Source organism: Morone saxatilis, unplaced genomic scaffold (assembly GCF_004916995.1).
Source record: "Morone saxatilis isolate NCDOM2014 unplaced genomic scaffold, NCSU_SB_2.0 Contig7, whole genome shotgun sequence".
NCBI lineage: Eukaryota > Metazoa > Chordata > Actinopteri > Moronidae > Morone > Morone saxatilis.
The window spans coordinates 12,779,725-12,792,217 of record NW_023340246.1 but is presented as its reverse complement, the minus strand read 5'-3'; the positions used below and the strand labels follow the sequence as shown (position 1 = coordinate 12,792,217).

General features: G+C 40.9%; 1 protein-coding gene across 1 annotated transcript in view; it reads left to right on the top strand.

Moving 5' to 3' along the window:
* Positions 1 to 1,036: 1,036 nt before the first annotated feature.
* jag2b (jagged canonical Notch ligand 2b) overlaps positions 1,037 to 12,493 on the top strand; it is a 44,314-nt gene continuing 32,857 nt past the window's right edge. The window contains exon 1 of the mRNA XM_035679137.1: positions 1,037 to 1,093. Coding sequence (XP_035535030.1) covers positions 1,037 to 1,093 — 57 coding nt within the window. The remainder of the gene's footprint in view (positions 1,094 to 12,493) is intronic.

Sequence of the window (12,493 nt, the reverse complement as noted above, 5' to 3'; positions counted from 1 at the left end):
TATCGCTTCTCTCCCCCCCCCCCCAATGTTACTCTAATTAATCCGGAGGCATGGTGGAAATCGCACCAGGATTAGGATTGCTTCCAAATAGTGTAGCCTGCTGTTGACGTTATGGACGGAGGTAAGGAGGCTCTCTCATTTTTTAAAATTCAGACGAATAATTTTATTCCGCTCCATGGGGAATAAAATAAATGGTTAAAAATTAGGCAATGTCAAAAGTTGGTGGGCGTGGCAGATGTATTCGCTTTCGGTTGGCATATTCGCCATCACATTAATCGATAATTGAATATACGTTAAGCCGTCAGTTGTGGAAGCATGTGAATCATGTTACCATGACAAGATTGAAGTCTGAGGAATTGATACGGACTTACTCTCCATTTTGGTTGGCAATGCTGAGAGCCCTGTGCGTTTCTTCTTTCTTTCTTTTTTTTTTTTGGAGGGTGGAGGTGGGAAGGTGGAGGTGGGAGGTGGAGTGGAGAATTAGTCCTGAACCAGAAGTTGTAAGTTGCATATGCATCAATTGGCTGCCTGCCAGCGGTTATTTGCTCTGAGAGTAACCTGATTGTCTTTCAAAAAAAAGAATAATAATAAAACTGTGGATCATGTTCACGTGCTCCGTTCATGATGCAACAAATTTATATTTTGGGTATATCACCCAATCTGGCCTCAGCTTCAAATGATCTTTAATTGGAGAGTGGCACCGCAGCGTTTTGGGCCACTTTCCATTCTTTACGCCACAATGGTGAGCAACCCAAACACGCTGCAGCATGTTTAATACAGGCTATATATTATAAATAAATATATGTGTGTGTGTGTGGTTTGTATATATAAATGTTGGTATTTTTTAAAATGTTGTTTCTAGGGTGTCCCAGTCAACCGGCTATTCGAGCTGCAGCTGATCTCCGTGGAGAATGTAAACGGCGAGTTGGGCGGACGGAACTGCTGCGACGGCTCAGGAGCTCCAGGAACCGGCGCTGCACTCGAGGACAGAGTTCGGACACTATACTTCTAAGATCTGCCTGAAGGAGTTACCAGGATGGATGTCAACCACCGGCGGTCTGCACGTTCGGAGCTGGATCTACGCAAGTTCTCGGTCGGAATCATGTTTTCTTTAGGAGCGGGCAAAGAATAACGCGAATAAAATCGACGATTGCTGGCAAGATATTGATCCCCTTCCAGTTCGCCTGGCGGTGAGTGAGATTTCATTGCTCCAATTAAGGTTACAAAGAGTGTTTCTTTGACCACCGTCCTTCTGTGGGCACGGTCCTAACACCTAACCCGTTTAATATTTGGCTTAATTTAAATGTTCATTCTCTGTGATGTTCTGTGCATCACATAACTGGCGAGAACACACCCATGAGACGTTTAGGAATGGGTTTTGGAGCCACTTCTTCCATTTTGCGTAATGTCCACTACATTACAGCCAGCACTGGTTTGGGATTAAAACTTGGGTAAGAAGGTTCTAATGTTTGTTTATGTCATTGCAAACTAGGGCTGCAAGTGATTTTAAAATACCAATCACAACATACTTTAGTCCTCAAAAGGTCTTAGTTTTGGGACCACCTTCCTGTGCAGAAAACTTCTACAAGCTCCACCAGTGGAAGGCTCGAAGAAGTTAAAAATTGTATCCCAATAAACCCAATGACCAGAAAATCCTGAACGATTTTCATGATGGTTTAATGGGTCACATTGTATCAGCAGAATACTGTACTCAAATGGGGGGGGGGGGGGGGGGGGGGAGTCTTAGCAGCGTCCTGTCTTTATGAGAATTGACACACATCAGGGCTAAACGATTGCATGCTTCACAAGGATCAGATTGCAGCTACAGTGGTTCAGTGTCATCTGGGTCATCTTTTAAAGTTGCCCTGATATATGAGGGCTGGCTTTGTTCCAATCCAACAGCTTGCACCTGCCAAGGCCATGATAGGGTAATTAGACTGGGGAAAATGCTTTGATATGTAGACCCTGGAGGGGGGAACTCTGTTACTTCTCCTATGGAGGAACGATTATAGCAAAGCTGTTTACTTCAGAACATGGCGTTTGATTCACTGGGATGTTGAGGGCGATTTCATCATAGTACAATCCATCAAATGGAGTTTGGTGTAGTGAGACTTCAGCTTTTAGAATTGGTCCACATTGCTTGCTAGTGCCAGCTTTATTGGATGACAAAAGTGAAGATGAAAGTGCGGTTTAATGTAGAAATAAGTGGTTTGTGTTGCATTTCTACAAGAATAGAAAACAACTTTGGAAAGACTCCACGTCCACAAGGTTTCTAACTTTTACTTTTATGCAAGGCAATATTATTAAACTGCGAAATTGTCACGGGAGTCTGGTGTGATGTACGAGAATGGCATGTAAGGTATATTAGTCAGTGCAGCCCGGTTGTATGTGTTGGACGGATGCTCCAATTAATTCTCTATTATAATGATGAATGAGCGGCATTATGCTGTGAAAGTGAAATGTGTTCAGCTGAAGTGAGCGATGCCTTCGGGCAGTCGTTTGGTGTGTAGTGCTGACGAGTTCTGTCACCCCCCCCCCCCCNNCCCCCCCCCAGCCCCGTTATACCTCACAGCTTCCTCTCCTCCTGCTGTGGGTGCCAGGTGGCCCCTGGTGGCCCCTCCGCACCAATTAAGCTCATCTGACTGCAGACGAGTGATAGCTGATGGATTAGGCATGTGAATAAGGTGTGCATGCAGTAAAAAAAAAAAAAAGTCCTAGAGCTCTGAACGTACTTTTAGTCATTTTGTTTTTCACAATTTGTTTTATAGAGATCTTTTTATTGTAGAGCGGAAATGATTATTTGATAGAAAACATAATGTGCATCTATTGTGATCAGTGATTAATCATTTAAGTAATTTTTAAAGCATAAATTGGCAGCACTCTAGTTCCACCTCTGTAGTTGTTACGGTTTGCTGCCTTTCTTTATCTTATTTGATAGCAAACTGAATATTTGGAGGTTCTGGACTGTTAGTCGCTGGACAAAGCAAGACATCTAAAGATATCATGTTGAGCTTTAGGACGTTTGAAGACGTCACCTTTTGGGTCTGGGGATTTTCGATGAGCAGTTTTCTCCAAATAACCACATAATTAATTGTTTAAATGATCAGTATCATTAGTTGCATGCAGCCTTATTCTGAAGAAAAGCTTGAGCTCCTTTTTTGGAATTTGAACCATAAAAGATTTGATGATAACTAACTTCTGTTGAAATTTGATAAAACTTGATTTCAGTAATGGGTGGGTCAAGTAATGAGCACCTCTGTGTGCTCTCCTGTTGTCCTGAAAGCTTGGGGTGTTTTTTGTAGTCTTTTGTGTTGAAGGCATCATGTGTTTGATCCAGGTTTTGTCTTTTGTGTATTTAATGATTTCAGGGTTTCCCGTGGCTGTTTATAGCCGAGGCAGTCAGCCTTTAGTGAATTAACAGCAGCCTTTTGACGTTTTTAAGCTTCAGGGGGGAAATGGCAAAGGTGCAATTTCATTTCACATGGTAAAAGCAATATATGTAATGAGGGGTGCTTTTGTTTAGACCAGCAGGTGGGAAGGTGGTTTGGGCTTTACCACTAGGGCTAACCAAATGTCTGGATTTATCTCAAAGCTAAATGTATACAAACATCACACGTCTAACATTAATCATCACACAGAATCTGAAGCCCTGGCAGTCTCTTATTTGACTCATTGACTGACACCTCGAGGCAGAGGTGAAGAGGGCTATTCTGGTGTGTTGTCTTTCTGTTAAGTGGCCCGGGCTGATAACGGTGCACTATTCCAGTGCCAGATGTCACAACAAGCCTGCAGGGTCACTTGCTGTGGCGTTGTCGCTTTCCTCACTGAAGAAACAAAGATGCAGTGTACTATTGGCTGTGTCATCTGGCCAACTGCCCATTTTAAGCACCATGGAAACCAAAGAGGGCTGGACTCTTCTGTCGTCCTGAACCCAGCATCTGAAACGATCAGAAAACAAAATAAGTATTTTACTTTAAAGTTCCAAATTCTTAAATATCTTTTCTAGCTCCTTTTTAAAATGTCATTGTGAAGAGGATACAGCTGTATGGGTTGCTCCTTTTCCTGTTGTGGGCTACATAAATACAGATTGTGGTCCATAATCACATACTTAGATGTGCTTGTATCATTCTCTTGAGATGTAATCTGGTCAGGTTGGAAGTTGGAGTGGTATCTCAACTCAGTCCAAACTTTGAGACTGTTATCACTAAAATGTTCACAAAAAGTGGTAAAACTGTAGCTGCTTAAGTGTACGAAGAGTTTTAATGTGTTTTCCCAAGAATGATGCAGTTATATTGACCATTTTTCCTACAAAACAGGGGTTTTCAAATCCTGTATTATAACAATACTTTTTGATATCTTTCATATTCTGAACAGGCACTTAAGTTAATTTTCAAAGAGCACTTTTCATCCAGTGTATCGTATTGCAGTCGGGCTGTGACAGTGAAAACCCATCCTGCATTTCTGGGAAAGGCTTCTTCTGTGAAGACACTGAGAGAGATGCATCATATCCTCTCCTCGGCCCTTTTATCATCACACCACTGTGATGCAGTCGCTAATGGTTGATTTTACTCACATTGCATGATGCTTATCCATTCTTTGGAAATCTTCCAGTGATTCTCCAGCTCTGGCTTGCCTTTGCAGCTTGCCAGTAAAAGAGACTGACTATTGATGCTGCTGCCACCTCTGAGCTCAGCCTATACTCAGTGCTTCCCTACAGGTTTGGATTTACAGTAAATGCACACTGCTTCTGCTTCCTCTTCTTACATTTGTAATTGTAATAAACTTTTGAAGCTGAGGGAATTTGTTTAGCAGTGAAAGCAGTTTAAAGAATATATTTAGTTGAGTAATTAGGGTTGACAGAAGAAACAAACATTGCATTTTTATTTATTAAAAATGTCCTACCTGCATTTGAATAGTGCAATATGTTGGAAGGAAAAGTACATTTTTGGAAATAAAACCAATTTACTTTCTTTCTGAGAGTGAGATGAAAAGATAAATACCACGGTCATGTCTGTACAGAGCTGGAGCCAGGATGTGGTTAGCCTAGTTTAGCACAAAGATGAGAAACAAGGACAAACAGGTAGCCTGGCTCTGTCTGTATTAAGTTAAATGAGTCTACAGCCACACTAGCAGGTGTGTGAGGCTACCCTTACTAAATGCTAACATGCTCACAAAGACGGTGCTAACATGCTTTTGTTTAGCAGGTATTGTTCGCCATTTTATTTTAAGTGCACCTCTCAATCGCACAAATTACTATGCATGTTTGTCGTTTGTTCTATCTCTGCATAAACAGAAATATCAAATCTACAAGTTGTGGTTTTAGAAGGAGGTATGTGGTGCAACTGTTGACAACAGTTCGGCTGGTTGCCTGGCAACGTCACTGACAACAAGGCTACAGACTGCCGTTAAGGCTACAGACTGTAACTTTCCCTAAAACCACAAATTTGTTTTCACACTTCTGTTTGTGTAGCTACAGATTAAACAAACAAGATCTGATTGGCAAATGTATGCTAAGCTAGGCTAATCACAACTCTGTCGTCAATGCAGCCAAAAGATGAGGCTGGTATCAATCTTCTTGTCTAACTCTCTGTGTGTTGAGATTTAAGTGATCAGGCAGCGTCAGCAGTATGTAGACCATACTGTACCTCTGTGGAATTAATGTGAATGTCGTCCAGCAGTCAGCTGACCAAGTTAAGGCCTCATTTGGCCTGTCTGATTGAGTTTCCATTTTGTTCTGCTGTGTGAGCACTTCAAGCAAGAGGGAGGGAGGGAGACACGTCTTACTTCCATTTGATCCCTAATGAAATTGCCGGTGAAATTTCTCTCCCCCACTCTCTCTCCTTCACTCCCCGTCCCCGAGCTACATCAGCCGGACGTCCGTTTGATGTGAGCCTGCCTGTAACTGTATCTGCTCTGAACTCGGATATGTATCAGACCTCCCTCAGCTGGTAAATAGATGCATGTAGTTAGTCCTGTAGTTGATCTGCAACCTCATCAGGAAGCTTAATTGTTACTCTAGAAACTTAAGCAGGTGAAGAATTTGATTGAGAATATCTTGTTGTAAAAGACAGTCGAGACAATTCAACCCTCCATATTCCTGTAAAAATTATACCCATCTTCTGGAATGTATCTAACATGAAGGGATGAAGTGTGTGTATCAAGTTGTTTTGTTTTGGTCTGCTGCTCGTGTCAGTCTCACGAGGCTGATCATGTAAAAAGTGGGGGGTATTAGACGATCTCATTGACATTTAAACAACGCGTTTATCTGCAACGATCTGCTGAAGACTGTTTTTCTTGGAACACACCCAAACTATTTGAATGGTTGTGGCTCGACGCTCTGGCCACGTGTATGTCAAATGCACACAATGTTGCTGTCACACTTTTTTTATGTGCTCCTGGCACTACGCTACACTGGAAGATGAAAAGTGCTCTCGTACGAGTAAGTCAAGTATTTGTACTTGACGTACTTGTAAGTCAAGGTCAGACTCATTCCACACACACAAGTCTTCAAAGTTATGTTCTTGTCTAAAGTGAATTTGTGCCCCTTGTTTTCGAAACGATATTGTAATGCAATACTCCGTTCCGTCATTGTTTACATTTCAGTATGCTTGACACAATCTAGTTTATATGATGACAGTTGACAACGTCTAAAGGCAGAAAGTGTTTATGGCTGTTTTTTAAAGGCCACACTTGCAGGTGGGAAAGGTTATGAGACACTTTTTGACAATCAAGCACTTCACTTGCAAGGATAAATCACATAGATGAAATCTTCTGAAATGGGGATCTTTGGCTTATTGTCATTCTATAGATTAAAAAATGTCTGAAATACTGTACAAATGTAGATTGTGAATCATTTTTAGCAATTCTACCAAAAAATTTGCACCACAAAAATGTACTAAATGTGTCACCTGCCCCATGCTCAGACTGTGTATTGTGTTCATATTGTACTTTCTTTTTGGGATTCCTGTTAATACATTTGCCAGAACATCCATATTCTGTGCCAATATCGAAAAACTTGTAGTCACAAAAAAAACTCAACACTCTTTGGGATTTCACTCAATTTTGTCAGTTCTCTTGATTTCTCTTGATTTAGTTTTTTTTTCTGGTTGTCTTCCATTCGAACGCCTGCAGTTCAAGCTGATGAGAAAACAAGATCTGAGGGGTAAAACCAGGACTGGGACACTTACAGATGCACTGTAGTGCTTAATATGTGTAAGAAGTAGGACAGAGGCTTTAGTAGCAGCTGATTGAAACACTTTGACTCTGTACATGGACTGTATGTATCCCCCCCCCCTCTCTCCTTTTTGCTATAAGACCCCAGTTGGCTATATTTTGGATGCACACACACTCACAGAACCAAAGGCTAACACAGGCTGCCATGGTTAGCCACACCTGATGCGGAGCTTGTCTGAGCTGTTGCTAGGAGACGGCTACATAGGCCTCTAGTAAACAATTATCTTTCCTTTCTGTGTCTCCCTCCCCCATCCCTCCCTCTTCTGGTCCCAGGGCTGCTGTGTAGCCACTTACACCAGTCTCACCTGTTATTCAGCTCAGCTCTGTATTGATTATGCAATTAGCCAGACAGGCAGAATTGTAAAAGTGGCGCTTATGGTCTGATATCTGGATTTCAAGGTTGTAATTACGAAAAGCTTTAAGTGTACAGTTTTACCACCTTGTCTTTGTAAGTAAGTTGCCCCCTTTTTTATATTCTGCATGTTGAGCAGCTGATTTATATTAATGGCTCTCTAGTAATGCCACTAAGGAGAAGGCTCTACCTGCTGGTTATCAGTTAAGACTAAGGTTAGGGTGAGCACGTCCTACAGGGACTCTGCAAGCTGCAAATAAACATTTTTGGTCCCTAATGGTCCCTCTGCAGCGTGTTAAGTGTGAATTCATATGACGGACATATCACCAACTGGTTGGTTTAAATGTTTAGTCTATTCTAATAGTGTTTTCCTATGCCATTCCCATCTTAGTTAATAGTATTTAGTCATCATACATTTGAAATAAAATACTTTTTTAAATTTTAAGTAGTACTGGTGGGTTAAAATTTCTAAAAATACCTTTTAACTGCCAAATTATTTATTGTGTATTATTTGTGGTATGATGACATTTTGGCTTCTTAATCCCCTCTTAAAACCTACATGGACTTTCTACAAACATGCACAGTATCACTCACAACATCCGACCAGCATCCAATGTTGTGATCATTTAATGACGGAAAGTAATACATTTTATTTAACCTATCACAGGGGTCTTAAACTCCAATTGACTTTGGGCCACTGCTGGTATTGTAACCTCATAGTAGCGTCACTTCAGTGTTCAAGTGCAATATTCAACATTTTTCCTATTTACAGTAGTTTCTATACATTTTTATATCATCTTTGGTTTTTGCACCCCAAAAACAAATAAAGCCCTGACACCTGCTCTCTTATCAACTCGTGCCTTTATTTTGCTCCAAACAAGATACGTTTTTTTAAATTAGAATTTTAATTTTAATTGTATATGTAGTATATAAGTTACCAATTTCTACACAAGTACAATTAGCTATTTTCATTTTTGCAAAGAGCAGAAGATTCATTCAAAATGCGGTGTTATGCATTAATAATTAAAGTGTCAAAATTCTCATGTTGACCAATGTGTATAGTTGGTGGCTTTCTTCTTACTCCGTCACCTTCACTATCACTTTAACCCCATGCCCTGATTTCTTCCCAGCAAGGCCTTTGCCCTCAGACACTGAACATTTTGTGTCTTAGAAATCTTACGTACTGTTGCCTGTCGTTGGAGTTTACAAGTCTGACTGACATCTGTGTTGTTGCCTCGCTCATCAACAAAGATGCAGTGTAGTATTGACTGTGTGATCTGGACAGATGCCCTGTGGAAACCCGTGTGCACTGAACTCCATCTGACCATCTGACTCTGACTACATTCTTAATATTAAATGGATCTGTGTTATGGTGTGAGGGAGGAGGCAGCGGGGATTTCCTCTGAGAACACTTTGTTTTGTCCGTTCACATTTCACATAAGGTACAGCGAGTACAAGTGGGTCCTATTAAGTAGTTTTCCTACTCGTTGCCTCAGGGAGATAATGATATTTCAACTTTTGCATAGCCCATTTATGTTGCCCGAGTTCAAACAAGAAATAGCTTGGCGCATTTTCAGTATCAACAGCCTAATGTTAATTCCTTTTCAACTTGATGAAACTTGATGTTCTGTGATGCTGCATGTATTGGTTTCAGTAACTTTCTACTAATTTTGGACATATTTATGCCTGTGCCAAAATGCATCAGTTTCCCTCTGGTACTGTCCTCCTTACCTAGTTAACTTGCAAAGCTGCCAGTCCAAACTTCATCCACTTCACTTATATAACACAAGTTCACTTACATGAACAGTTGTCCTTGAGAACATGGATTTCTTAGCTTTCACCTGATATATGACTCAAATGAGCCCACCTCTCTCCCTCGTTTGCAAACGGTGTCTTTTGTCTGACTAAATTCTCAGATCACTGGCTTATCCTTCACGAACGACTCATTCATTTTCAGTTCACTAATTAGTGAGCTGAACTGAACTATTCAGTGAATGAATCTTTTCATCAAATCTTTTTAATGACTAGATTTTAATGATTCAGTACACTGAAAATAACTGTGCCCATTGCTACAGCTAAGGGGTATTAAAAAGCAAAATGGATGAGACATATCCTGTCGCCGCAGTGCATCAAAATACTCGTATTACTCGTTTAAGCCAACCACAGTCAGCTGTGAATAGTCCATCATGTCAAGTGGCTTCAGCATTTTTGAATGTGTAAATCCAAATTCAAATTACTTATGGGCTGTCATGCCCCTTCAACAGGATCATGAGGACATTGTGTAGAAGTGATGGGAGGTCGATGAGTACGTCCAATTCTTACACAAAATTTTTGGCTATAGTAGTTTAGATTGTTGATGCTGTTCATTGTGGTCACTCTAAATGGCTTTAGTTCCCCATCCTCTGCAGACAGCAGTCAAGTCCACAATATGACAACCAAGTAAAGGACATGTTCCCGCTTTCAGATCTAATGAGAAATAAACAACATGAAGCTGCGTGTGATCTGTATCTCAAATCTTATCTTAAAGTCCTTTTTTTTATGATGACTCACGTATTCCTATGGGTGCATTCATAAGCATGCTGGACTGAATAGCCTCTAATGGGGCATGTGACACAAAAGGAAGTTCCCCAGTTTGTGTATGTCGCAGTATCCGAGGCCAAATATGTATCACCAGACTTCCACTAGGGTGGCATGGTGGTGCATTGGTTACCACTGTCGCCTCATAGCAAGAAGGTTTGAACCAACCGGCCGTCTGGGGCCTTTCTGTGTGGACTTTCTCTCTGTCTACATGGGTCTCCTCCAGGTGCTCCGGCTTCCTCCCACAGGAGACACAGATTAAGCTAACTGATGACTCTAAATTTCCAGTAGGTGTGAATGTGAGCGTGCATCATTGTTTGTCTCCATGTGTCAAGACTTGAAGCCACGACTAAATCATTTCAATTCAGAATCTTGAGGTTTGGAGGGAAGTCTGCCAATGTCCTTATGGTACAACAGAAAATTGCTTGATTGCACCGAACGGACACATCTAGTGGTATTTGCTCGGTGCACAGAGGCGTACTTGCCGATATCTGATACATTTTAGACGTTGTTGGAGGAATTTTCAAAACTGGTGTTTGTATTGGAACAACCCTATACACTGACAATAAAACACCAGCAGCACAATAATAATGACAATACACCTTTATCAGACTTTATACCCATATCTCACGGAGTGTGTGTGTGTGTGTGTGTGTGTGTGAAAAAGAAATTACTAGTTTTAGCCTCCAATAAACGACTCAGAGTATTCCATGAAGTAGGCTCCTGTCAACACGTTGTACAACTTTGAAGTGCATAACATGTGTTGTTGTGAGTTGTGTGTCTCTGCATCTATGTATTTCTGTTGTTTTCTCTGTATTGATTTGTCTGTTGAATACACTGTATGTGCGTGTTGCTGTAGCCCACTGTGTCCCCTGCCTCTTGTTAAATGAATGGTGCAGGTGCTAGAGGCTCCTTGTGGGGGTAATTAAAGCATGTCATTACATGGGCAGTTAAAGTGTCACTGTACTGTTGAACCTGTTTGAAATGATAATGGCGCTCGGCTGAAGGCGGTGCTGTATTGCTCTCCAGTCAGGCTCCCTGTTGCTTTGGATCAGGAATTAGCCTGTTAATGTTTCTGAAGCATGTCTATTGCTGTAGTAGCTCTTAGACTTCTTTAGGCAAATTAACACCTGAGGAAGTAACTGACAAGTATCGTCCTCGAAAATTGAGCTGATTGTTTGACTCTAAAAGGTATAATTAAATTGCGTTTTACAGTTTTGTCAGACTAGAGCTTTTTAGATAAGAATATGTACCTTCATGTTTTGATATAAGAACAACCTGTCTTTGATAAAGGCATAAAAAAACCTGCTTTTAATCAGTTTGATTTTTCCTCCATTTTTGTTTTGAAGCATACAAAAAATTTTCTGTTTAGTGCATTGTTCAAAATTTATAACATGAATCAACCATGTTTCTGTCTTGCCAGTATCTCTTTCTCTTTCTATCTAACCACTGCATGGCCTTCAGTTTGTTTTTGAGTAAGTGTTTAACAGTATATCACGAAGTCTACTCTGACATATCTGTGATTTGTATGTGAAGTCATTTTGCTATGCAAATGTACATGGGTTGGTGTTTGTTTTACGTGTTGCATAGTCTTGGATCATGCTGGTTAATTAGCACCATGAGGGGAGGGGTTTGTTGTATTGGAAGTGCATGGGCAATGACCCTGTTGGCATAGTAGCAGAATGCTCAATGGGCCGTGCGTGTGTGTGCACAGCCGGTATACACCAGCCAGCCAAATGCCTTGCCTTCAGTGCGACATCTCTTGGCACACCACTCTGGCAAGCAACGTGTGTGCAGAACTCACAGCCCCCCACCTCTCTACCCAGCAGAGATATGACTGTTGCTTTCTCAACCGCACATATAGTTGTAGTAGTGTAAATAAACGTCTCGTAATGACTTGAGTCATTGGTTGGTGGTGCAGTGGGTCTTGACTGAGGTTTAATTGTAACTAAACATTAAAGTATATTTTGTTACAGGTTTGCTTACTTATTCTTACTTATTAGGTTAAAGATGTTAAAATGAGTGATGTTTTCTTGCATAGTATTTTGATTGAGGTTTGATGCTCTCTCATGTTTTAAAGACCACTACTGATGGGGTTTAGTTTAGCACATACAGTAATTGCAGACTATCACTGGTGTTTGTTTGGGAAAAGCACACTGGTTGTCGTTCCACTATAGAGCTAAAAAGAGTAGTTGACAAGAAATTAAGGCATTCAGTCAAGCAAAAACTAGTCAAAGCTTTTCAAATAAGATTGGGCGATATGTTAAAAAGCAGCCGGCCACCGTCAATACAACAATCAGCTATTGCTATTACAGTGGTGTGAAAAAGTGT